General features: G+C 32.3%; 3 protein-coding genes and 1 non-coding gene across 4 annotated transcripts in view; 3 read left to right on the forward strand and 1 right to left on the reverse strand.

Moving 5' to 3' along the window:
* Positions 1-1,386: 1,386 nt before the first annotated feature.
* glrx5 (glutaredoxin 5 homolog (S. cerevisiae)) lies at positions 1,387-5,291 on the reverse strand. Its single transcript, XM_028440066.1, has 2 exons — positions 4,891-5,291; positions 1,387-1,815 (listed from the first exon to the last, which is right to left on the reverse strand). Exons 1-2 carry the CDS (start codon positions 5,171-5,173, stop codon positions 1,643-1,645), a joined length of 456 nt encoding a protein of 151 aa, XP_028295867.1. The 5' UTR covers positions 5,174-5,291; the 3' UTR covers positions 1,387-1,642.
* A 2,286-nt stretch (positions 5,292-7,577) lies between these two features.
* prkrip1 (PRKR interacting protein 1) lies at positions 7,578-8,347 on the forward strand. Its single transcript, XM_028440065.1, has one exon. The coding sequence runs from the start codon at positions 7,630-7,632 to the stop codon at positions 8,200-8,202; it is 573 nt and encodes a 190-aa protein (XP_028295866.1). The 5' UTR covers positions 7,578-7,629; the 3' UTR covers positions 8,203-8,347.
* Positions 8,348-9,520: 1,173 nt separating this feature from the next.
* On the forward strand, positions 9,521-9,812 carry LOC114458143 (small Cajal body-specific RNA 13). Its single transcript, XR_003672989.1, has one exon.
* A 2,080-nt stretch (positions 9,813-11,892) lies between these two features.
* Positions 11,893-27,735, forward strand: part of clmnb (calmin b) — a 16,168-nt gene continuing 325 nt past the window's right edge. The window contains exons 1-9 of the mRNA XM_028440341.1: positions 11,893-12,094; positions 13,505-13,566; positions 13,641-13,736; positions 15,044-15,127; positions 15,209-15,301; positions 16,066-16,292; positions 16,974-17,167; positions 18,228-18,307; positions 18,905-18,969. Coding sequence (XP_028296142.1) covers positions 12,031-12,094; positions 13,505-13,566; positions 13,641-13,736; positions 15,044-15,127; positions 15,209-15,301; positions 16,066-16,292; positions 16,974-17,167; positions 18,228-18,307; positions 18,905-18,969 — 965 coding nt within the window. The 5' untranslated portion in view covers positions 11,893-12,030. The remainder of the gene's footprint in view (positions 12,095-13,504; positions 13,567-13,640; positions 13,737-15,043; positions 15,128-15,208; positions 15,302-16,065; positions 16,293-16,973; positions 17,168-18,227; positions 18,308-18,904; positions 18,970-27,735) is intronic.

A 27,735-nucleotide genomic window follows, 5' to 3' on the forward strand; every position in this document is an offset into this window, starting at 1 on the left:
TGTTTTTTGTTCTGTTTTACAAACGCAAAGTAGGATTAGTGATAAAAAAAAGTTAAAACAAAAACATAATAAATATATATTAATTATATCATATTTAATTGTAAATTAAAGAAAGTGAAAAGATAGAATACAGTTGTTTAGGATTTAACAGTTTTTATACTGTTAGAGTAGTCAGGATTAGTGATAAAAAGTTAAAAAAAAAAGACTATATATATATATAAATAATTTTAGATTCATATTTAAGAAAGTGAAAATATAGAATACAGTCGTTTAAGATTGTATTTTAATTTTGAAAAGAATAATTAAAAAAAAAAAAAAAATGACAACACCAAGGTTGAATAACACAACACTAATAATTAGTGATTAATCCCATTGGGACCGGTAAAGAATGACAAAACCAAATTGATTCAAAAAGTTCTGGATCTCAATTTTACATCCATAGGAGGCTAGTTAATAATACGGTACATAGTTTGTTGGATAACAATAGTTTATTCTTCATTGGAACCAGCAAAACAATGTTTAAAACAAGTCCAGTGACCTAGTGAGAGGATTTTATACAGAAAATGATCATAAAATCTAGGTTTACGGTTAAAAGAATAGGAAGAAACAGCTTTCATGACTCGACAGAAATGTTGCTGTTAAAAATGTGCAATGTTGGTAAATTTTGTTTTTTGCAAATAAACTTAAATATTTAAGCTAAAAAAGAAAGTCGGAACTATTTTAAAGGTTCTTTGCAATCCCTAATGTAATTTTATTTTTATTTTTTTGCATTTGCACAAACTTTAAGAAACTCCTGATTTTAACAGCTGCTAATGTCAAGGAGTTAAAAATGGAAGATGTTTCGCACACATAATTTGTTGGGTCATAATTTTAAAAATTATCTTTTACATATTTGCAGAACAAGTTCCTGTAAGTGATACAATTATTTCATCACAGGGTGTTGAGTGTAACAAAGCACAGCAGTAGGTGAATTAATTTAATAAAATCTCTTCAGGATTAATTAGTCTAAAATTAATAAATAAATCTAATCATAATCTCTAACTAAAATTACGTCTTCTTTAAAACTTCTGTGAAATAAAACACGTTTTACTACAAAAATGTCCAAAAAAAAGTCACAAAATAGTTTAATGCTGCATGTTTTTACATGAGTTCAAAACATTTAATACACTTTAAAATGTACAATATCTTACAGATTATCATCAGCTTTGTTTTGATAACAGTTTGCAGCAGGAAAAAACACAAAGTGTATCGAATAGTAAAGATAACAGACTTAGTGGTGATAAATGACCAAAAACAGCTTTCCTTCATCAGGAGATGACGATGCATTTTTCGTGGTTGTTTTTTTGCGTTTGTGTAACAGACAAAAGAAACGGAGGAAACACTTGATGAGGTGATGGTGTAACAAAACCATCGTATTTAATGATGGAAGCTCAGTGCGGTTTAACGACATCGTGTGGTGGCTCAGCTCAGGCAGTGGTTAGCGTTAGCTCAGTGCTATCAGGTTAGTGTGAAGCTCTTGGAGAACTGTGCACTGCTGTGTGGGATTCGATCCACTCATGGTCTGAGTCTGTGTTGAGGTTTAAACCTGGTATAAAGTCTCCTCCGTCTCGTTGTCTGTCTGAACCTGGTGGTCCATGTTCCTCTACTTGGATTCTTTCTCCGAGTCCAGGAGCGCTGAGTGGATCCCCAGCTTCTTCAGCTCGTCCACCAGGTCTCCGTTCTGGTGCATCTGGAGCAGGATGTCGCAGCCGCCCACGAACTCACCGTTGAAGTAGACCTGAGGGATCGTTGGCCAGTTGGAGAAGAGTTTGACTCCTGATGAACGGCAGAGAATCACAGTCAGGAACACACCCACACTGGATACACACTTCATTTTAGACTGGGTTTACTGGTTTACGAAGATGAACTAAAACGACTTGTTAATACAATGAATAGATCTGCTGTCTAAATCATGTGACACTAATTGATAGTATCAGCTCCACCAGCATCAGCTTTGTGTGTGACTTTTTAAAACAATGGTTACATATTTAAGCAGAGGTGTATTGTAACAAAGTAAATGTACTTTGTTAAAATACTTAAGTTGTTTTTTGATGATTTGTACCTTACTTTTTTAAATCAGCACTTTTAGTTTTACTGTACTACATTTAAAAGTTAAAAAAAACAACAAACTTTTACTCTGTTATCTTTATTTTTGTCACCTCGTTACAAATTAAAATTTACAATATCGCCTAAATCAATTTTTATATTTTTTTTTACAGCAAATTTTGTTTTAAAATACCCATCTTAGGAGTCGCTGCTTTTGCTAGTTCTCAGAACAGCATAAAAAGATGGACCACTGAGTGCTTCCTAACACAGACCTTCCCCTAAACAAGCCACACTACAGAACTCACTCACACGTGCTGTCCCTTATAGGAAAAAAAGCCAAAAGTGCTGCATTTTGTACAACTGATTGTTAATTAATGTGCATGTGTGGCATTTTGCATCAGCAAATTTAGCCCTGAATTGTCTTTCTGGTAAGGTTTTAACGAAAAATATTGAGATATGAGTTTTGGTCCATATCGCCCAGCCCTAAGCAGAGGTGTATAGTAACGAAGTAATAGTACTTAAGTAAAGTACAAATCAGTCTATTTTAATCAGCACATTTACTTTTACTCTGCTACATTTAAAAGTTAAAGAAAAAGCACCTTTTACTGTTTTTTTTATTTTTGTCACCTCGTTACTCATAAATTAAAATATGAATATAATGATCTGGAATGAGCGTGTCAGAGCAGTTGAGCAGTTAGTGTTGATTAGGATGACGATACGTGCGCTTTTACTCTGACTTCTCTTTTCACATCTTGGCCGGATTTTACATGCTCATTAAAAATGTCCGGGTTCCCCAGGGACCCTGAACGCATCTCTGGAACATTAATTTAAGGTAGTGGCGATCCGTACGGTTGCCGTATCAATATACCGACAATCTATCCATACACAGCTCCCCTCATTGGTCAGTTTAGGTCACGTGATTAAGACTAAACCTAACCCTAAAAAACAACCTAAACATTGTTTAAGACGATACGAACATGTACTTAAGTAAACGTACAAATAGACACTTTCTTAATTTAAATAATAATAATAATGCATCAGTTTTATATAGCGCTTTATCATAGACACTCAAAGTCACTTTACAGAATTAAGGCATTATTCTTTCACTCCACACTTAGTGGTGGTAAAAGTGAAATAAAGAAATAAAGAGAACAAGGGGAGAACATTTTATTGGTTTGGCTTCTTTTTATGCATACTTAGAAAAATACTTTACTTTTGATACTTGAGATTTTTTTTCACAAGATACTTTTGATACTTAAGTACTTAGAATGTGACCTGTCATTTTCAGTTCTTGATTTGTACTTTAACATATTTTTTCGAGGTACTTTAACTTTATACACCGATCATAATGTGCACAATTTCTTTGAATTAAATCTGACACCAGTTTGCAGAGTAAATTCGAAGATATTTTATTATTTTCAAAGATAATGACACAATATGGATGGCTATGGTGTAACTAGATGAAGAGTACAACAAATGTTTGAATCTGATTTTAAATAGATAGGCAACATGCAGGGCTAAATGTAGCATTTATACCTGGGGCAGCTAACTATTGGTATTACTGTATAGTCTATGAATGGGTGAAAAACCTATTGTGACATCATAGTTTAATATTTATTTTCTCTCATCATAAAGGAACAGTGATGTTTAGGTTGTATTCAACAGGACTGTCGACACATTACTCAATGATAACTAACTTTAAAACTTTATGATGTATTACTACGTACAACCATTGAAGCTAATACTCAGTCTTCCTCGTTCCTTCACGTCCAATCACAATGTTCAGCTCTAACTTCTCACAATGACAGTGTAACTTCTTAGACCACACCCTGTTGTCCTGCTGCACCACACTGATAAAAACCAACACTGGTAAGTACTTAGAACCAGTAAAAGCAGCTATTTTAGCTCTAAACTGGATGTTTGGTTTATTTATTTTAATCTATTATGTTAGGTAAGACACATACTGTGTTGTTTGGTATGTTATTCACTTCTGTAGGCAATAAAAAGGGTTCAGTCCAGGGCAGGGATGAGCAACTTTTATCACAAAAGTGTGTTTGTATCATAAATGATCAACATTCATGTCAGCATTTAGAATAACTACCAATCTTAGCATTAATACATGAACAAGCTTTGTTTTTGTGGTGATTTTGTTTTTTTCCTGTATTTTTTTTTTTTTTTTGTATGTTTACTGTCATTTTGTATTGACTCATTGTGTTTTTGCTGTCATTTTAGTTTATTTTTGTTATATTTGAAATTGTTTTGTCTATTTTTGTTGAGATTTTGTACATCATTCTTTGTATTTTTACTGTCGTTTAGTTTTTTTTTTCTTCCATTTGTAGTCATATGAATGTGTACTGTGACTAGAGGCTTTGTTTATGTTGTTTTGTGTATTTTTCTGTCACTTTATTTTTATTGTTTTGTGTTTTTGTCGTCATTTTGTTTAGTTTTCCGTCATATGAATGTGTTGTGTAACTAGAGGCGTTGTTCAGTGTATTTTTTGTTGTCGTTTTGTAAATTTTTCTGTCATTCTTCACATTTTTTCTGTTGTTTTGGTGCGTTTTTGTTGTCATTTAGTGAGTTTTTGTGTTATACTTGTAACCGTATGAATGTGTACTGATTGGATGACATTTTAAATGTTATACAATGACAGTTAAGACATCCTATTTGTGTGTTTACTTTGGGGGCCGCACAAAAATCAGACCAAGAACCGCATGTGGCCCCCGGACCGCCAGTTTCCCCATTTCTACTCCGGTGTAACCTCGTGTTGCGTTCATGTACTGACCGGGTCATTCTGGTTTTACTGACCTTGTCTGAGTTCCTGGTCCTCCAACACGTTATAAGCAGCATAGTTGTCCACGCCGTGCATCCGCAGTATCTGCACCACAGCGTTACTGAAGCCACACATGGGCTGAGCCGGTGTCCCCTTCATGAACACCACCACCTTGTCCTTCTTCACCATCTCACCAAGGTCCTTCTGCGTGTCCGCCGCCTCGCACAGCAGTCGCCCCGGGACGGCTACGTTAGCCGGTTTCGCTACGAAGACCACGGAGCGCAGACACCGAGCACTGTGTCTTATTAAACTATTCATTGTCTTTGGTCGTTAGTGTTCGATAAACACGGAAGAAAGACGCACATAAACACACTTCGTCTGACTTCTCTGAACAGTCAGCTTGAGAGGAAACTACGTAGAAATACATACGTAACCAAGGTTAATGAATGTAGGCGGGGTTTGACCACGGATCTAGTTTGTCATTGGTCAAGATACACGTCATTTACAACAGCTAGGCAAGACATATTTTTCAAGTTTTTTTAATTTTTTTTTAATTTATTGAGCAAAAGTACAGAATATATACATATAACAAGGCACTTGAATGTCATATACAACGATCAAAATAACAATAGTTAAAATAGAATACTAAAGTCAAAACCACAAGTTCAGTCTTTACACAGAGGAGCTAAACAGAAAAAAAAAAACACAAAAGAAGAAAAATATAAAACAAAAAATTACATACATACATAGGGGCTTTTAAAGGTGATAAATCATAGGTACAGTAGAATATAGATTTAAGGGGGATATGGCTTTTCTGTCAGTGTAAATTATTCATTCATGTTTAACGAATTATTTACTTTATTATTTTAAAATACTGTAAAAATGAGTTGTGAAAGGCATTAAAATGAGGTTTGATTTTTGAGTGTTTTGCTTTGTGTATAAAAACTTTCCCAAGTATAATGATATTACTGATAAGGAAGTCATGGTGTGGGTTTTTCATGATATGACCAAAGATAATATTCTTTTCTGAAAATTCATTTAGTTGAGGGACTTTAGTGGAGAGTCATGAATATTAGACCATAGAGCTTGTGAGAATGTACAGTGGAAGAAGAGATGTTCAGTGGTTTCTTCATCACAATAAAATATACAGTTATTTGTTTCAAAACCATATCTTTGCCTCAGCAGATCACTAGATGGGTAAATTCCATTCAATATCTTAAAATGAATTTCTTTCAATTTAGGGGGAATGGGAAATTTTACATAATGAGCTTGTAATTTGGTAATAGAAGTCTTTGAAAAGTGTTGGGATGTTGAATTTTTATACACACTTAATGGATTTGAGATCTGATTTAAAACACTTCTGATAAATTTGTTTACCTTTTCCCTAAAATCGTTTACACCAATTGTCAGTTTAGAGAGGGCAGCAGTGATATTTGAGTATTTGATAGTTTCATGTGTAGAGGATAGAATACATTTATTTTACAATAGATTTGGACTGCCATTAACGTTGTATTTATTACTAAAGTTTCCATGGGACAACAGGGAGCCGTCAACATCCAACAGAGTTTTCCAAGAGGTTTCGACTAATTTAACTTGTATATGAAGTCTTTAAAAACTCTAAAAGATGTAAGAGCACAAAAAGGTATGATACTCAAAAAAAAAAAAATCTATCTATTTAAATTTCCCCTTGCATCAAGGATTCCTTGTACTTTATTACAGTGTATTTTTTTAATCTCTTTTTATTCTAAATGAATGACATTTTGATTGATATTTGCTTACTATTGTTTAATTTTTTTGTGATTTTTTTTTTCTTCTTTCAAATATGCACAAACAATATTCCATGTTGTTTTCTAAGATTGTTTACATAATACTGTTTAATCTTGAGTGAACTGAATAAATGATAAGTTGTTTTAAGTTGCTGTTCTCCTGGCAAGTTCTTAATTTTGGTATTTTGTTGTAATTTGTATAATGCCATATTTGTTTGTTCATGTACGCACTTGACAATAATTATAATGTTTTCTAAGAGGTAATTGTAGTAAAAGCAAACTAAAATACCTATCTATATTTTTTTAAACTAAGTTTATAATATGATTCTTCAATATTATCAATGTGGGTAATTTATGTATTTTAAATATGCTATTAAAGATAACTTTTTTATTTAATAAAAACAATGTATGCCTCATTGATTAATAAATGAAAGATAATTTCCTGAAGAAAAAGATGTTAAATGGTGAAATCGCCGCTTTACAGTTTTTTTTTTTATTTCCGCCGTAAACAGTCCCTTTCGAAGAAATTTTCGCGCATTGCATTGTGGGATGTGAAGCCACGGATGCCGATGCATAAAAGTATTTTTAATTCATTCGGATATCACGGAGATAACTGGGAACAAACTAGAACACTAATGGTGTGAAGCAAATCACTATCCTCCTCATTTGGTGAATAAACACAAGAAATCACGGTAAGAATGAAGTAAACACACTTCTAGCCACCCGTTTACGGGACTTCACGTCCCACAATGCAATGCGCGAATCATCAACCCGTCGTGCGACATATTTAACATTTTTATGGAGTAAATAATATTAAATGTATTAATATATGAGGCATACACTATGATATTTAAATCGTGGGTTGCAGCTTATTAAGTTACTGTCAGTATAGTAGGTGGCGGTAATGCACATGTAATGCTCTGTGCTACTCGCCATAAAACAAACGAAGAAGTAGTACTTCCGGTTGAGTCTGACGGCACAGGAAGTGCATTGGTCGAGGTTTCAAACATGGCGGAGCAAACACAGCAGAATAATAAACCAGGAAAACCTGGGAAAAAAGAAGCCCAGCCCGTCGTTATCGCCAAGACTCCTGCAGATGAGCAGCGTATGAAGTTGGAGAGATTAATGCGAAACCCGGATAAACCGGTTCCCATCCCAGACAGACGCAAAGAGTGGAACCCGCGGGCTCCACCGGAGTTCGTCCGGGATGTGATGGGCTCCAGCGCCGGGGCGGGCAGTGGTGAGTTCCACGTCTACCGCCACCTCCGGCGCAGGGAGTACCAGAGGCAGGACTTCCTGGACAAAATGTCCGCTAAGCACCAGAAGGACCTGAAGTACCTGGACAAAGTGGAGCAGAACAAAGAGGACGCCGATAAACGAACAGCCAAGCGGAAGAAGAAGCGGGAAAAGTTGAAGCAGAAGAAGATGATGACCAAGATGGCGAAAATGGACGCGAAGAAGAAGGAGGACCAAGAAGACTCGGACACGAGCAGAGAGGAGGACAAGAAGGAGGAAGAGGAGGAGGAAGGAGAGGCTGAGGATGATGCGGAGGCTCCGAGCTTCATCATGGGGAGGAAGTGAAACCACCTGGACTGATGATGGGACTCCTGCTGATTAATGGTGACATTATTGACTGTCTTTGGACCACATAACACATGTCAAACGTTCATGATTTCTGGTTCTTTTTGTAAACACAGTAAATGATTCGATTAGATACAGCTTTATTACATATATGTAAAATCACCTTATTAATAAATCTGCTATCCTGTATTAGCCTGTATCTGTGTCTACAAACCAAAAGGATGCAACACTCAGGTTCACATGGACTAAATATTATAAAGAATATCTAAATTGAAAGGGTATTTCATTCAATATCTCTTAATAATATACTTATTTAAATGCGTCATCAAGGTGTGCAAGTTTTGGTGAATCTTAGATTTGTTTTGGCTTTTCTTGTCTTGAACATTTTTAATCACCTACCTTAAATAAATTAAAAATGTCATCAGCCACAGATGGAGTGCATTAATAGCAGAGATGTGATAGTTTGAGCTGTGTCATGCTAAAGAATAGATTATTCAATTACTATTTTTTCCTGATTATTATGGAGGTACATTTGTGTCTATATTATTCAATTACAAATATATGTATTTTCAATCAAAGAAAAACTTTTTAAAAAGCATTTTTTTGGTCTCAAATTATATATTTTTGTGGCATCAAACACTTTTTTCCTTTGATAGAATTTTTTTTTTTTTGTATTGAAATATTATATAATAAAGATACAAATGTACTACCCATAATATGACCTAAATACAAAAAGAGGACTTAAAAAGAACTTTAATTAAAAAAATATTTCCAATCAAAGAAAAAAAAAGTGTTAATTAGCAATTATTTGGGTCTCAAATATATTTTTCCTGCATTTGAACACTTTTTTCCTTTGATAAACATTTTTATTGATTTTTTTAAATTGAAAAATTTATATTTTTACTTGTATAATAAAGAGAAATGTAGTCCTACTACCCACAATATGGCCTAAATACAAAAAGATGACTTAGATACAATAAAAAACAAACAACTTTTCAATAAATAAAAATCACTTAAATCAAAAAAAGTGTTCTAGTACAATTATTTGGGTCTCAATTTTTTTTTCCTTTGCTAGAATTTTTTTTTTTTATTGAAATTTTTCGTATTGGAATTGGTCATTAATATATATATACATTTTTTTTTTTGATTGAAGACACAAATCTATCTACACAGATCACGCTTCAGTAGTTGTTGCTTAATTGATGATCTGCAATTCTTTCTTTTACCTCTATGTGTAAAACTCCAAATTAAAAACCCCAAACTTTGAAAAACTCAGTGTTCCCAGTTGTTTTGCTGAGTGAAAGGTTCAGATTAAACTTTGCTGCTATGTCAAACCGCCCCAGGCTCATGTTCATGGCCTGCGGGAACAACATGGCGGCGCACAGCAAATCAAGGGATGAAAAGGCGAAGCTTCTGGAGCAACAGGAGTTTTTTTCGTGCGATGTTCCTTGAACACTTGTTTTCCTCCTGCTTTTCCACGGCGACATCAGCATGGATCAGTGGCTGCTGTTGTTCTTGGAGCAGGTAGAAAAAACCCAAACATGCTGGACAGCCTGGTATTGTTTGTAAAGGGGAGATACTCTTGTCAGACACTGTCGGCTGTCACAACACGACAACAGACATTAGTAAAATACACCCTGCATTTGTTGCGTTGCTTCAGGTAAGTTCCAAATTCAAATCCTTGGAGGACATTTCCATGTTTTCCCTGTGTTCTGACCTGTTTTTGTGCCATCACTGTACAATGACTGTCATATAAAATTGATATATCTTCTTGTGTGCTGTAGTTATTTTTTTTATTTATTTTTTTGGCATTTAGGCACAGTTTGTTACCTTACACACACGCGCACACACATTCTAGACCGGGGGTGTCAAAGTCATTTAAATATAACATAGTTAGATTTTAAGCAGGAAAACAAACAATTTCAACAATAATTTCCCCAAGTTTGCTCTTTGTAGTACAAATGATAGGTAAAGTATGTAGGGCGCTGACAATTTCCAAGCGATAATTACAGATATTAGTCGCTGCAGGATTTTTGTGACTAATTTATATTTAATTTTGGAAAATTATGTGAAATACTTTCAGGAAAATTGAGTCTTTTGAACAATTTGAGACTTAAAATGACTGCAGTCGTGTGATAAAGGCATGGGAAAATTGCAATCCTCCAAATATTGTGGATTTTCATTAAATTAGTGTGTTAGGAAGGGTTGAGATATCTACAACTGAATTATTTGGTAATTTAGATAATGTTTTTTTTTTTTTTATTTCTTTTTGACTAAGTGGGCTCAAGGTTTTAACTTCTGTACAGTTATAAGATAGTACTCAAACACAAAAATTGTAGTAAAAAGGTTTAAATTCAATGTTGGAGATCCATCCACCAAATATGAAATTTTAAAGTTGAGATGATTTGCTGCAAAGTTCTGATAAGGTTTGATGGTTTATATATATATATATATATATATATATATATATATATATATATATATATATATATATAGTAAAAAAAACAAAAGTAATCCAGGAGAGTAAAGAACAAACTCAGCAGCATAACTACATTATACTGCAGGTGCCCAAGTTGGGACTTAAATATATCAATTTTGATTTATAAATATATGAAATGATTTGATTTTTGCCAAAATGATTTTTACTGTAACAGTTGAAATGAGTTGTTTACAGAAACATGTATGTTTGAAATCTTTGATCTTCCGCATGAAGCAATCGTCACCGTGTGCAACGGATGTAGGCAACTGATGGTTCTCGGCCCATTTATGTGTGGTACCCATAGGAAATGCACAAAACGGCATAAATGTACAAAAAATTAAAAATGACAAAACAAGAACACAAATACAGACAAGAGGAAAATTCAGAAAATGGGAGAAATAATATACAAGATGAAAAAGATACACAAAATAAAAGGAAAATATACAAAATGAGAGAATTATTTTTAAAAATTAGAAAAAAACAAAACAAAATACACAAATATAGAGAAAAATACAAGAAATAACAACAAAACAAAATGAGCTAACCATATTTAAAACAACTCCAAAAATAAACAAAACCAGAACCAAATTAGAGAAAATTATGCATTTTGTGTCCTCAACTGTGATAAAAAGTTGCCCATCGCTGATGTGGAGCTACAACCTCCATAAACACTTGCATAAAGCATTACTGAACTTTTTTTTTTTTTTTTTTTAAGATAATTAATAATGCTTGGACTTCTTCCACTAAGCTCTTTCTTGGCCCTTTTAGTTCTGTTTTTGTTTTTTGTTTTACTTTTTCAACTCCTGTTTTTGTGGGATTCTGAAGCTCTACTTGCAGTCCAAATGTGATACGTAAGTGCAAAAATAGGAAGGCTTTTAAAAAATAAAAACGTTTTTGAAAAATACATTTTACTAGCTTCAATATCATTCTGCTGTCCTTTTTTTCTGATGCAAACTGTAAATGATCACACAGAAACTAAACTACACAGATTTGTCTTTTTTTTTAAAAAAAAATTCTCATATTAAAGAAATGATAATAAATAGTGTTTAAAACTCTGGTTTTTGACTCTTCTGTGTTTACAGCCAAGCACTAAATGTGTCACAGTGGAAGATTTATGCAGCACAGCCTGCTATTAGGGCTGAGACTGAGTTATGTTGGGGAGTGGTTGCCAGAGCAGCCAGGAGAGGATTCAGCGTGTCAGGGCAGGACACAATGCCTCACTGTCTCTCCTTCATCGTTGCTCCGCAGGGAAACATTACATTAGGCCACTTCTAATTGCTGCCATTGAGGAGTCGGATGCTTGTTATTAAAGAATGGATCATTAACAGGGGACGTCCGATTAAAGGAGAATGCTGCAGGACAACTTGGATCCATATGTAGGAGAGAGCAGAGATCAATATGTGGAGCCTCGAGGTACATGGTGCACGTCTATATACTCATGTAGCCTGGTATATAGTTAATTTTTCTCTGGTAAATCCTACTATATGTGGAACTCGCCTCAATTATTCTGCTTCTATCACCTTTATTCTGCCTATAGTGAATCTTATTTTATTACATCTGATGGCTCATAAAGAACAGTTTTCTATTCCAAAAGCAACTAAAACATTATGTAAAAGACATTTTTGAAGGAACAAACAGCTACGCGCTATAGGGCGCCGATTGTAAAGTTGCGCATGCTAAAATAAACGGCAACTTTTTGCAACATTTAGCAACAAACCATGTTTAAAAAAAAGTATGCAAATTTTTTTAACATTACTTTTGACCAGATTTACTACCATATTTGTGAAATTTGTGATATTTAGTTTTCTTTTAAAAATATCATGTCAATGTTAAACATTAAATCTAAATGTTAAATCTTACATTTAAATATAAACATTATTTCTAAATGCTAAATGTTGAATCTAAATTAAATGTTATTTTTCACCCGTGACATTTAGATTTAACATTTAAATTTAGATTCAATATTTAACATTGAACATTTAGATTTAGATAATACATTTAGATTTAAATATTTAACATTTAGATTTAAATTTAACATTTAGGTTTAAATTTAATATTTAGGATTAGATTTCATATTTACCATTGAACATTTAGATATATTATTTACCAATGAGATTTTTATTTAATATTTAACATTTAGATTTTACATTCAGATTTAGATTTAACATTTAGAGTTAAATGTAACATTTAGAGTTAAATGTAACATTCAGATTTAACATTTAAATTTAGATTCAATATTTAACATTGAACATTTAGATTTAGATTGCATATTTACCATCGAACATTTAGAGTTAGATAATACATTTAGATTTATATATTTAGCATTTAGATTTAGATTTGACTTTTAGATTTAGATTTGACTTTTAGATTTAGATTTGACTTTTAGATTTAGATTTCATATTTACCATTGAATATTTAGATTTAACATTGACGTTGTATTTTTTACAAAAACAGTAAATATCACACATTTTATAAATATTGCTGTAAATCTGCATGGTCAAAAGTAACATATATGTTTTTTAAACGTGGGTTGTTGCTAAATGTTGCAAAAAGTTGCTGTTTATTTCAGCATGCACAACTTTACAATTGGCGCCCCATAACGCACAGTAAAGTAGGGGAATGGACTTTCTTGACATCCTGAGGCTTTTTTCATTGTATCCAATGAAATCACTGCTATGAAATTTAAAAACACCCTGAAGGAAAAAGTCCAACAAAGTCCATCCACGTTCATCACTGCCTCCACAAAGACTCATTTTTACTGCCTGAGCTTCTTTGAGCTTTTTGCAGTAATTGCAATTTTTACTCATCTTTTACTGCCCCCAGAAGAGAGAAGAGCAGTGCAGAAGAGAACCTTTACCAGATGGATGAATGTGTATCTGCAGAGAGTAAGGTTAACCTGATCAATACACCTGAATTCCACACACGATCACTAACATTTCTCACTGTGTATTATTCCCAGTGCGAGCCTCCAGTGTGTGTGGATGACCTATTCACGGACATTCAGGATGGCAGAATACTCATGGCTCTGTTGGAGGAACTGTCCGGCTGCAAACTAGTAAGAACAAGTCTATGAATTATTGTTAGCGATGTTCTATTTGGTGCAGATTTAATATCCTTAACACGAAGTAGCAGCTTTCCTTTGGGAGCAGTTTGGGCTTCAGTGATTGGACCAAGGACACTTGGATACTGCAGTAGTTATAGCAGGGACTTAAAAGCATCCAGCTCTACCTCCTTATTTTCCTTTTGGTGCTTTTCAACACTTTGTTTCCACGTTTATAGAGTCCATATGCACAGATGTGTAGCTACCGTTGGTGCCACATAAATCTGGGATTCTCGGCTTGATGATTTAATGTGACCCGAAAAATGCACTAAATCAGGCCAGGGAGCAGGTCTTAGTATACAGTAGACAGTGTATACTCATTGAGTTTGTAGTGTATAGTACGGAGTTTGCCATTTCAAACACAGCCCTTATCTTCTATTTTTATTTTTACTTTACTCGTAAATTATGTCAATGTTAAATCTAAATGTTAAATCTAATTGTTACATTTAAATCTAAATACTAAATCTAAATGTCACATTTAAATGTAAATGTTAAATATAAATGTTACATTTAAATGTAAATGTTATATCTAAATGCTAAATCTAAATGCTAAATCTAAATGCTAAATCTAAATGCTAAATCTAAATGCTAAATCTAAATGCTAAATCTAAATGCTAAATCTAAATGCTAAATCTAAATCTAAATGTCACATTTAAATGTAAATACTAAATCTAAATGTTACATTTAAATGTAAATGTTCAATCTAAATATTAAATGTAAATGTTTGATTTAAATGCTAGATCTAAATGCTAAATCTAAATGCTAAATCTAAATCTAAATGCTAAATCTAAATCTAAATCTAAATCTAAATCTAAATCTAAATCTAAATGCTAAATCTAAATCTAAATGTTACATTTAAATGTAAATGTAAATGTTAAATCTAAATCTAAATGTTATGTTTCACCCGTGACAACTAGATTTAACATTTAACGTTTAGATTTAACATTTAGATTTAGATTTAACATTTAGATTTAGATTGAACATTTAGATTTAGATTTAACATTTAGTATTTAGATTCAAAGCTAACATTTATATTGAAATGTAACATTTAGATTTAATATTTAGATTAAAATTTAAAATGTTGCATTTAGATTTAGATTTAACATTTAAATCTAAAATTTAGATTTAACATTTAGATTTAACATTATGCTAAGCGTTTTTTTTTTTTTTGTTTTTTTTTTACAGTTAGCTACGTTTCAATTTGTTCAACAAAGTATTGTAACCAAAAATGTTTTATACATTCTTTTTGTATTTGGCTGTAGCTCTACAGATTTAGATCATCGACTCATCGCATCTTCAGACTGAGCAACATTTCCAAAGCACTGGCTTTCCTAGATGATCGACACGTGAGTTTCTTTTTAGAAATAGTCATGGTATTGTTTAGTGAAGCGTATATAAGATCATATTTCCTTCCTAATTTCTGCCAGGTGAAACTGCTCGGGATCGACGCCTCCGGTATCGCTGACGGTGTCCCCGCTGTTGTTCTTCACCTCATCTGGAACGTAATCCTACATTTCCAGGTTTGAGGTTCATTTCCATACCAGTCAGGGGTGGACTGGCCATCTGGCATGCCGGACATCGTTTTAGTGGTCCATCGACACAAAGTTGGCCGATCCGGTCCACAGCGTCAGCCGATACCAGTCAAGAGTAGCCAACAAATGAACAACTAAAGAGGAACCAGGTTGTATGTAACGGCAAAAGGTAGCTTTGATAAACAAAGAGCGGCAAACAATAGTGAAAAAGTGCAAAAATGTGGATCAAAAAGAGGAAAACTGAAGGAGGAAAAAAGCTATCAGAATGTTAGCTCATTTGGATGAAAAGTGGCCAAAAAATGTAAAGAAATGACACAAATTGGATAAAAGTGTCAAAAAATACTTACAAAAATGGACACAAAATATGAAGAAAGGAGTGTTTTTTGGCAAAAGGTAGCTACGGTCTGAAAAAAGTGTCATAACTTTTTGAAAAGGGGCAAAATTGGAACAAAGGAAGTTGCAAAATTGCCAAAGGAAATAGGTTTCAAGGTTCTCTGGGGAATAATAATTGAAATTGAGGCATAAAAAGCCACATGTTGAGCATCACTGACTTATGTATATGATACTGATAATGGAGTGGGCTGGTCTGGACACAAAATGCCAGGGCTGATTTTTTATCCCAGTCCACCCCTGTCACCAGTCATTAATCTACTGTCTACAGTGTTGTTATTGTGTGATGTGTCACCTTTTCACTCCAACGTGTTTGTCTTTGTCACTTTTGTCACGTGTGCACACGCATGTTACTCCAACAGATAAAGGAGGTGACAGGAGGTCTCAGGAGACATTTGTCTTTGAGTCTCTCTTCCTTATCAGTGACTAGTTTTCCATCCTCTGATGATGTCGCGCTCAAGGAAAACAACAATTCCAGATACTCCTGCAGTACGCTACCAAGTGAAGAACGGAGGTCTGCTGGGGAGTCAAAGTACCACGCAAAGGAGATCAGGACTCTGTTGCACTGGGTTCAAAGATGTACATCAAAGTAGGAATAAGGACAGACACATTAAGGGTTGGGGTCAATTATAATTATGGTGTAATTATAATTGTAATTGTAATTTAAAAAATCTGTTGCTGCTGTAATCGTAATTAAAATGTAATTGAGTTCAGATAATTGACTTTGCCATGAAAATTCCATAAAAACTGCCTATTATAATTTAACACGAAACTGGGCAACCATGTTACAGTTCTACACGTACTGTATGTAGTTAACAATTATTAAAATGTGTTCCGACATTTTACCATTTATTTTTAATGATTAGGAAGCCTAACAAGGAAACCAATGGATAGGACTGAAATGAGAGGATAGATATTTGTTATTAGTGTATTTTACAGCTGATTTAGGACCCGTTATCATAAGAAATGCTAATACAAAGCTAACACAAGAGGAAGGTTAACTTTTATTAGGTTATTTATTTCAGGCTTAGTAGTTGTGATTAATTGTAACTGAACTTTAGTAATTGAGAACGTAATTGTAATTGACTTTCTGAGGATAAAAAATAAGTAGTTTAATTGTAATTGTAAAAAAATGCTGGTAACTGTAATCGTAAAATTGAATATGGGTAATTCTAACTGAAAAATGTATGTGACCCCAACCCTGCAGATTACTATTCATTCAAGCATAATAAGTTAGATGAGTTGATTTTATTGCATTGTCAAACTGCAGGCACGGGATTAATGTGCATGACTTTGGGAAGAGCTGGAGGAGTGGGCTGGCCTTTCTGGCACTGATCAAGTCCATAAATCCTGACTTGGTCGACCTGAAACACGGTTTAACCGGAGACGCAAAAGAAAACTTGCAGCGGGCTTTTCAGATAGCTCATGAGAGTTTGGACATACCACCTCTGTTGGACCCTGAAGGTAAACACACGCTCTTACACATTCCAGGTTTTATCATCAATGGAACTGATCTATGTACTGATAATGAAAATGGGGCGTCAATTCTAAAGTTGCACATGCTAAAATTAACAGCAACATTTAGCAACAAACCACATTTACAAAATATATGTGAATTTTTTTTTTTAAATGTTACTTTTGACCAGATTTACAGCAGTAATTCGGAAATTTGTGATTTTTTTTCCCATAAAAATATTATGACAATGTTAAATCTAAATGTTAAATGTTAATCTAAATCTAAATGTTAAATATTGAATATGAATGTTACATTTAAATATAAATGTTACATTTAAATATAAATGTTAAAATCTAAATCTAAATGTTAAATATTAAATCTAAATCTAAATGTTACATTTAAATATAAATGTTTAATTGAAATCTAAACGCTAAATGTTAGATCTAAATGTTGAATCTAAATCAAAATGTTAAATCTAAATGTTACATTTTAATATTAATGTTGAATCTAAATCAAAATGTTAAATCTAAATGTTACATTTTAATATTAATGTTGAATCTAAATCTAAATACTAAATACTAAATACTAAATACTAAATACTAAATACTAAATACTAAATGTTAAATGTTAAATGTTAAATGTTAAATGTAAATGGTAAATGTAGATGTTAAATGTAAATGTTAAATGTTAAATGCTAAATTGAAATGGTGAATTTGCATATTAGCTAAATATTTAGTTTTGCTCGTGACATTTAGATTTTACATTTAGGTTTAGCATTTAGTTTTAACATTTAGATTTAATTGTAACATTTATATTTAATTGTAACATTTATATTTAATTGTAACATTTATATTTAATTGTAACATTTAGATTTACCTTTAATACTGTATTTCTATGAGAAAAAACATCACAAATTTCACAAATATTGCTGTAGATTTGGTCAAAAGGAACATAAAAAAATGCACATACATATTTTAAAGGTGGTTTGTTGCTAAAAGTTTCTGCTTATTTTAGCATGCGCAACTTTACAATCGGCGCCCCATAAATAAATGGTTTATCTTCTTTCAGATGTGATAAGCATTTCAGACCAGAAGTCTATCCTCACCTATGTGTCTATGTTCCTGGGGCGTGATTTAGCCAAAGAAAAGGTAGGGGTATGGCACAACCAGATCCCAACAGAAAGAATAAAAACACCTTGTAATTGAGAATTACTTACAATTATGATGTAATTATAATTGGATTTGAAAAAAATCTGTTGCTGTTGTAATCATAATTGAGTTGTAATTGCATTTAGATAATTGACTTTGCATTTGTAATTGTCATGGATATTCTATAAAGACCATAAAAACTATAAATATTTGATGACGACACTTAAGCTGGGGTGAAAATGTAGTAAGGCATGAGAAACAAGAAAAATGTGAAAAATCACTTAATTTCGAAGGTAAGGCGATATAGTAAGGCATAAAAATGGAAACGCTTTCTTTTTCTCTGAGATAAGCTAAAATTGAAAGAGAAGTAGACCACGAGAAGTGTCAGCACTTAGCAGAGCTTTAGTGTAGTGTGTCAAGCTGTCACTCTGGCACTCTGACACAACAGAGTAGTGGTTCAAATCCCATTACAACATTAAAAACTGCATTTTTCAACACTGTTTATTTTTCCGAGATTAGGCTATCATAAGACCCTAAAACTTTTGGAGGGAACACCATATGTGGCCATTCCTGCCAGGCATTGCCTAATCTCGTCAGATCTCCAAAGATAAGCAGGGCCAGCTCAGGGTAGTACATGGATGGGAGACCACTGATAATTCCAGGTGCCACAGTGAGGAGAAAGTATACCAAAAAAAAGTTGAAATATTTTGAATTTTCTTTTTCCTGAGATAAGGCTGTCATACGGCATAAAAAGTGGTGCAAATCTGATGAGTTCAATTAATCTAGGAAGAAAAATATACAGAATATCAGAGGTAAAGCATAAAAATGGAAAAACTTTAGATTTTTTATTCTGAGATAAGACTCCAGAAAAGCAGGGGATCAAATCCCATTCCTCCATTAAAACAGCATGTGTCAACTCTTAGTATTTGTAAAAAATTTCAACTCAAATACCCTAAAAGTAAAAGTAAAATACGCTACAAGCACAGAACTGGGTAAGTCAGGTACAAATGGTGTAGTGGTAAAGTCTGTGGTACCATGTGGCATTAGTGACTCTCCACAGGTGAGCTGGGGTTCAATAACTTCCAGTGCCTGACATATATTTACACAAGAGAAAAGTAGTGAAGTACCACACTTCAACTGGGATGTGAGGGTGAGCCATCAAAACAGAGGTAAGGAATAAAGTTAAGTGAAAAATTTCAAAAGCCTCAAAATTGAGGCAAGGCATAAAAATGGTTTGTAAATGTTCAAACGCCTCAAAACGGAAGTATAGCTATAGAAAGACATCATTTAAAATAATAAAAGTTGAGTTAAGACCATCATTGGGCCTAAAACTAAACTAAACTAAAATCACCCAAAATCAAAAGTAAGGCTATAACAAGGCATATTTTCTCAAAAATTTCAAAAAAATATAAATTGAGTTAGGACCATCATTAGACCCTAAAAACTACTGCAAATACAATGCACATACTTAAACAGGGCTAAGAAAGCAGTAGGCACAAAAAATTACAAAAATCTAAAATCACCCAAAATCAAAAGTAAGGCTATAGCAAGGCATATTTTTTCAAAAATGTCAAAAAAATAAAAATTGAGTTAGGACCATCATTAGACCCTAAAAACTACTGCAAATACAATGCACATACTTAAACAGGGCTAAGAAAGCAGTAAGGAACAAAAAATTACAAAAATCTAAAATCACCCAAAACCAAAAGTAAGGCTATAGCAAGGCATATTTTTTCAAAAATTTCAAAAAATAAAAATTGAGTTAGGACCATCATTAGACCCTAAAAACTACTGCAAATACAATGCACATACTTAAACAGGGCTAAGAAAGCAGTAAGGCACAAAAAATTACAAAAATCTAAAATCACCCAAAACCAAAAGTAAGGCATAATTTTCAAAAATTTCAAAAAATAAAATTGAGTTAGGACCATCATTAGACCCTAAAAACTACTGCAAATATAATGCACATTCTTAAACAGGGCTAAGAAAGCAGTAAGGCACAAAAAACAACAAAAAACTAAAATCACCCTAACAAAAAGTAAGGCTATAACAAGGCATATTTTCTCAAAAATTTCAAAAAAATAAAAATTGAGTTAGGACCATCATTAGACCCTAAAACTACTGCAAATACAATGCACATACTTAAACAGGGCTAAGAAAGCAGTAAGGCACAAAAAACAACAAAAAACTAAAATCACCCTAAATAAAAAGTAAGGCTATAACAAGGCATATTTTTTCAAAAATTTCAAAAAAATAAAAATTGAGTTAGGACCATGATTAGACCCTAAAATCTACTGCAAATACAATGCACATACTTAAACAGGGCTAAGAAAGCAGTAAGGCACAAAAAATTACAAAAATCTAAAATCACCCAAAATCAAAAGTAAGGCTATAACAAGGCATATTTTCTCAAACATTTCAAAAAAATAAAAATTGAGTTAGGACCAACATTAGACCCTAAAAACTACTGCAAATACAATGCACATACTTAAACAGGGCTAAGAAAGCAGTAAGGCACAAAAAATTACAAAAATCTAAAATCACCCAAAATCAAAAGTAAGGCTATAACAAGGCATATTTTCTCAAAAATTTCCAAAAAATAAAAATTGAGTAAGGACCATCATTAGACCCTAAAAACTACTGCAAATACAATGCACATACTTAAACAGGGCTAAGAAAGCAGTAAGGCACAAAAAACAACAAAAAACTAAAATCACCCTAAACAAAAAGTAAGGCTATAACAAGGCATATTTTTTCAAAAATTTCAAAAAAATAAAAATTGAGTTAGGACCATGATTAGACCCTAAAAACTACTGCAAATACAATGCACATACTTAAACAGGGCTAAGAAAGCAGTAAGGCACAAAAAATTATAAAAATCTAAAATCACCCAAAATCAAAAGTAAGGCTATAGCAAGGCATATTTTTTCAAAAATTTCAAAAAAATAAAAATTGAGTTAGGACCATCATTAGACCCTAAAAAACTACTGCAAATACAATGCACATACTTAAACAAGGGCTAAGAAAGCAGTAAGGCACAAAAAATTACAAAAAATCTAAAATCACCCAAATCAAAAGTAAGGCTATAACAAGGCATATTTTCTCAAAAATTTCAAAAAAAAAAAAATTGAGTTAGAGACCATCATTAGACCCTAAAAAACTACTGCAAATACAATGCACATACTTAAACAGGGCTAAGAAAGCAGTAAGGCAACAAAAAACACAAAAAACTAAAATCACTCTAAACAAAAAGTAAGGCTATAACAAGGCATATTTTTTCAAAAATTTCAAAAAAATAAAAATTGAGTTAGGACATGATTAGACCCTAAAAACTACTGGCAAATACAATGCACATACTTAAACAGGGCTAAGAAAGCAGTAAGGCAACAAAAAATTACAAAATCTAAAATCACCCAAAATCAAAAGTAAGGCTATAGCAGGCATATTTTTTCAAAAATTTCAAAAAATAAAAATTGAGTTAGGACCATCATTAGACCCTAAAAACTACGGCAAATACAATGCACATACTTAAACAGGGCTAAGAAAGCAGTAAGCACAAAAAATTACAAAAATCTAAAAATCAAACCCAAAATCAAAAGTAAGGCTATAACAAGGCATATTTTCTCAAAAATTTCAAAAAAATAAAAATTGAGTTTAGGACCAACATTAGACCCTAAAAACTACTGCAAATACAATGCACATACTTAAACAGGGCTAAGAAAGCAGTAAGAGGCACAAAAAATTACAAAAAATCTAAAATCACCCAAATCAAAAGTAAGGCTATAACAAGGCATATTTTCTCAAAATTTCAAAAAAATAGAAATTGAGTAGGACCATCATTAGACCCGAAAAACTACTGCAAATACAATGCACATACTTAACAGGGCTAAGAAAGCAGTAAGGCACAAAAAACAACAAAAAACTAAAATCACCCTAAACAAAAAGTAAGGCTATAAGCAAGGCATATGTTTTTCAAAAATTTCAAAAAAATAAAAATTGAGTTAGGACCATGATTAGACCCTAAAAACTACTGCAAATACAATGCACATACTTAAACAGGGCTAAGAAAGCAGTAAGGCACAAAAAATTACAAAAATCTAAAATCACCCAAAATCAAAAGTAAGGCTATAGCAAGGCATATTTTTTCAAAAATTTCAAAAAAATAAAAATTGAGTTAGGACCATCATTAGACCCTAAAAACTACTGCAAATACAATGCACATACTTAAACAGGGCTAAGAAAGCAGTAAGGCACAAAAAATTACAAAAATCTAAAATCACCCAAAATCAAAAGTAAGGCTATAACAAGGCATATTTTCTCAAAAATTTCAAAAAAATAAAAATTGAGTTAGGACCATCATTAGCCCCTAAAAACTACTGGCAATACAATGCACATACTTAAACAGGGCTAAAGAAAGCAGTAAGGCACAAAAAATTACAAAAATCTAAAATCACCCAAAACCAAAAGTAAGGCTATAGCAAGGCATATTTTTTTCAAAAAATTTCAAAAAAATAAAATTGAGTTAGGACCCATCATTAGACCCTAAAAAACTACTGCAAATACAATGCACATACTTAAACAGGGCTAAGAAAGCAGTAAGGCACAAAAAACAACAAAAAACTAAAATCACCCAAAATCAAAAGTAAGGCTATAACAAGGCATATTTTTTCAAAAATTTCAAAAAAATAAAAATTGAGTTAGGACCATGATTAGACCCTAAAACTACTGCAATACAATGCACATACTTAAACAGAGGCTAAGAAAGCAGTAAGGCACAAAAATTACAAAAATCTAAAATCACCCAAAATCAAAAGTAAGGCTATAGCAAGGCATATTTTTTCAAAAATTTCAAAAAAATAAAAATTGAGTTAGGACCATCATTAGACCCTAAAAACTACTGCAAATACAATGCACATACTTAAACAGGGCTAAGAAAGCAGTAAGGCACAAAAAATTACAAAAAAATAAAATCACCCAAAATCAAAAGTAAGGCTATAGCAAGGCATATTTTTTCAAAAATTTCAAAAAATTAAAATTGAGTTAGGACCATCATTAGACCCTAAAAACTACTGCAAATATAATGCACATACTTAATCACGGCTAACAAAGCAGTAAGGCACAAAAAATTACAAAAATCTAAAATCACCCCAAAACCAAAAGTAAGGCTATAGCAAGGCATATTTTTTCAAAAATTTCAAAAAAATAAAAATTGAGTTAGGACCATCATTAGACCCCTAAAAACTACTGCAATACAATGCACATACTTAAACTGGGCTAAGAAGCAGTAAGGGCACAAAAAACAACAAAAAAACTAAAATCACCCTAAACAAAAAGTAAGGCTATAACAAGGCATATTTTTCAAAAATTTCAAATAAATAAAAATTGAGTTAGGACCATGATTAGAAGACCCTAAGAAATACTGAAATACAATGCCAAATACAATGCACATACTTAAACAGGCTAAGAAAGCAGTAAGGTCCAAAAATTACAAAAATCTAAAATCACCCAAACCAAAAGTAAGGCTATAGCAAGGCATATTTTTTCAAAAATTTAAAAAAAATAAAAATTGAGTTGTAGGACCATCATTAGACCCTAAAAACTACTTGCAAATACAATGCACATACTTAAACAGGGCTAAGAAAGCAGTAAGCACAAAAAATGACAAAAATCTAAAATCACCCAAAACCAAAAGTAAGGTTATAGCAAGGCTAATATTTTTCCAAAAATTTCAAAAAATAAAAATTGGAGTTAGGACCATGATTAGACCCTAAAAAACTACTGCAAATACAATGGCACATACTTAAACAGGGCTAAGAAAGCGTAAGGCACAAAAAACAACAAAAAAACTAAAATCACCTAAACAAAGTAAGGCTATAAGCAAGGCATTTTTTTCAAAAATTTCAAAAAAATAAAAATTGAGTTAGGACATCAGTAGACCCTAAACTAATGCAAATACAATGCACATACTTAACAGGGCTAAAGAAGCAGTAAGGCACAACAAAATGACAAAAATCTAAAATCACCAAAATCAAAAAGTAAGGCTATAGACAAGGCTATTTTTCTCAAAAATTTCAAAAAAATAAAAATTGGTTAGGACCATCATTAGACCCTAAAAACTACTGCAAATACAATGCACATACTTAAACAGGGCTAAGAAAGCAGTAAGGCACAAAAAATTACAAAAATCTAAAATCACCCAAAACCAAAAGTAAGGCTATAGCAAGGCATATTTTTTCAAAAATTTCAAAAAAATAAAAATTGAGTTAGGACCATCATTAGACCCTAAAAACTACTTGCAAATACAATGCACATACTTAAACAGGGCTAAGAAAGCAGTAAAGGCACAAAAAAATTACAAAAATCTAAAATCACCCAAAACCAAAGTAAGGCGATAGCAAGGCATATAGTTTTCAAAAAATTTCAAAAAAATAAAAATTGATTTAGGACCATGATTAGAATCCTAAAAACTACTGCAAATACAATGCACATACTTAAACAGGGCTAAGAAGCAGTAAGGCACAAAAAAACAACAAAAAACTAAAATCACCCCTAAACAAAAAGTAAGGCTATAAGTAAGGCATATTTTTCAAAAATTTCAAAAAATAAAAATTGAGTTAGGACCAACATTAGACCCTAAAAACTACTGCAAATACAATGCACATACTTAAACAGGGCTAAAAAAAGCAGTAAGGCACAAAAAATTACAAAAATCTAAAATCACCCAAAATCAAAAGTAAGGCTATACAAGGCATATTTTTCTCAAAAATTTCAAAAAAAATAAAAATTGAGTTAGGACCATCATTAGACCCTAAAAACACTACTGCAAATACAATGCACATACTTAAACAGGGCTAAGAAAAGCAGTAAGGAACAAAAACAACAAAAAACTAAATCACCCTAAATAAAAGTAAGGCTATAACAAGGCATATTTTTCAAAAATTTCAAAAAAATAAAAATTGAGTTAGGACCATGATTTAGACCCTAAAACTACTGCAAATACAATGCACATACTTAAACATGGCTAAGAAAGCAGTAAGGGCACAAAAAATTACAAAAATCTAAAATCACCCAAAATCAAAGTAAGGCTATAGCAAGGCATATTTTTTCAAAAATCAAAAATTTCAAAAAATAAAAATTGAGTTAGGACCATCATTAGACCCTAAACACTACTAGCAAATACAATGCACATCTTAAACAGGCTAAGAAAGCAGTAAGGCACAAAAAATTACAAAAATCTAAAATCACCCAAAATCAAAAGTAAGGCTATAACAAGGCATATTTTCTCAAAAATTTTAAAAAAAAAATTGAGTTAGGACCATCATTAGACCCTAAAAACTACTGCAAATACAATGCACATACTTAAACAGGGCTAAGAAAGCAGTAAGGCACAAAAAATTACAAAAATCTAAATCACCCAAAATCAAAAGTAAGGCTATAACAAGGCATATTTTCTCAAAAATTTCAAAAAAATAAAAATTGAGTAAGGACCATCATTAGACCCTAAAAACTACTGCAAATACAATGCATGTACTTAAACAGGGCTAAGAAAAAACAGTAAGGCACAAAAACAAACAAACTAAAATCACCCTAAACAAAAGTAAGGCTATACAAGGCATATTTTTTCAAAATTTCAAAAAATAAAAATTGAGTTAGGGACCATCGATTAGACCCTAAAAACTACTGCAAAATACAATGCACATACTTAAACAGGGCTAAGAAAAGCAGTAAAGGCACAAAAAATTGACAAAAAATCTAAAATCACCCAAAATCAAAAGTAAGGCTAAAGCAAAGGCATATTTTTCAAAAATTTCAAAAAAATAAAAATTGAGTTAGGACCATCATTAGACCCTAAAACTACTGCAAATACAATGCACATACTTAAACAGGGCTAAGAAAAGCAGTAAGGCACAAAAAATGACAAAAAATCTAAAATCACCCAAAATAAAAAAGTAAGGCCTATAGCAAGGCATATTTTTTCAAAAATTTCAAAAAAATAAAAATTGAGTTAGGACCATCATTAGACCCTAAAAACTACTGCAAATACAATGCACATACTTAAACAGGGCTAAGAAAAGCAGTAAAGGCACAAAAAATTACAAAAATCTAAAATCACCCAAAACCAAATAAGGCTATAGCAAGGCATATTTTTCAAAATTTCAAAAAAAAAAAAATTGAGTTAGGACCGTCATTAGACCCTAAAAACTACTGCAATACAATGCACATACTTAAACGGGGCTAAGAAAGCAGTAAGGCACAAAAAAACAAAAAACTAAAATCACCCTAAACAAAAAGTAAGGCTATAACAAGGCATATTTTTTCAAAAATTTCAAAAAAATAAAAATTGAGTTAGGACCATGATTAGACACTAAAAACTACTGCAAATACAATGCACATACTTAACAGGGCTAAGAAAGCAGTAAGGCACAAAAAATTACAAAAATCTAAAATCACCCAAAATCAAAGTAAGGCTATAGCAAGGCATATTTTTTCAAAAATTTCAAAAAAATAAAAATTGAGTTAGGACCATCATTAGACCCTAAAACTACTGCAAATACAATGCACATACTTTAAACAGGGCTAAGAAGCAGTAAGGCACAAAAAATTACAAAAATCTATCTCACCCATCACCCAAAACCAAAAGTAAGCTATAGCAAGGCATATTTTTTCAAAAATTTCAAAAAAATAAAAATTGAGTTAGGACCATCATTAGACCCTAAAAACTACTGCAAATACAATGCACATACCTAAACAGGGCAAATAAAGCAGTAAGGCACAAAAAATTACAAAAATCTATAATCACCCAAAATCAAAAGTAAGGCTATGCAGGCATATATTTCTCAAAATGAAAAAAAATAAAAATTGAGTTAGGACCATCAATAGACCCTAAAACTACTGCAAATACAATGCACATACTTAAACAGGGCTAAGAAAGCAGCAAGGCACAAAAAATTACAAAAATCTAAAATCACCCAAAATCAAAAGTAAGGCTATAGCAAGGCATACTTTTCTCAAAATTCAAAAAAAAAAATTGAGTTAGGACCATCATTAGACCCTAAAAACTACTACTGCACATACAATGCACATACTTAAACAGGGCTACGAAAGCAGTAAGCAGAAAAAATTACAAAAATCTAAAATCACCCAAAATCAAAAGTAAGGCTATAACAAGGCATATTTTTTCAAAAATTTGAAAAAAAAAAAAAAAAATTGAGTTAGGACCATCATTAGACCCTAAAATCTACTGCAAATACAATGCACATACTTAAACAGGGCTAAAAAAGCAATAAGGCACAAAAATTACAAAATCTAAATCACCCAAATCAAAAGTAAGGCTATAACAAGGCATATTTTCTCAAAAATTTCAAAAAAATAAAATTGGTTAGGACCATGATTAAGACCGACCCGAAAAACTTACTGCAAATACAATG

This window comes from Gouania willdenowi, chromosome 24, assembly GCF_900634775.1.
Source record: "Gouania willdenowi chromosome 24, fGouWil2.1, whole genome shotgun sequence".
NCBI classification, from domain to species: Eukaryota; Metazoa; Chordata; class Actinopteri; order Blenniiformes; family Gobiesocidae; genus Gouania; species Gouania willdenowi.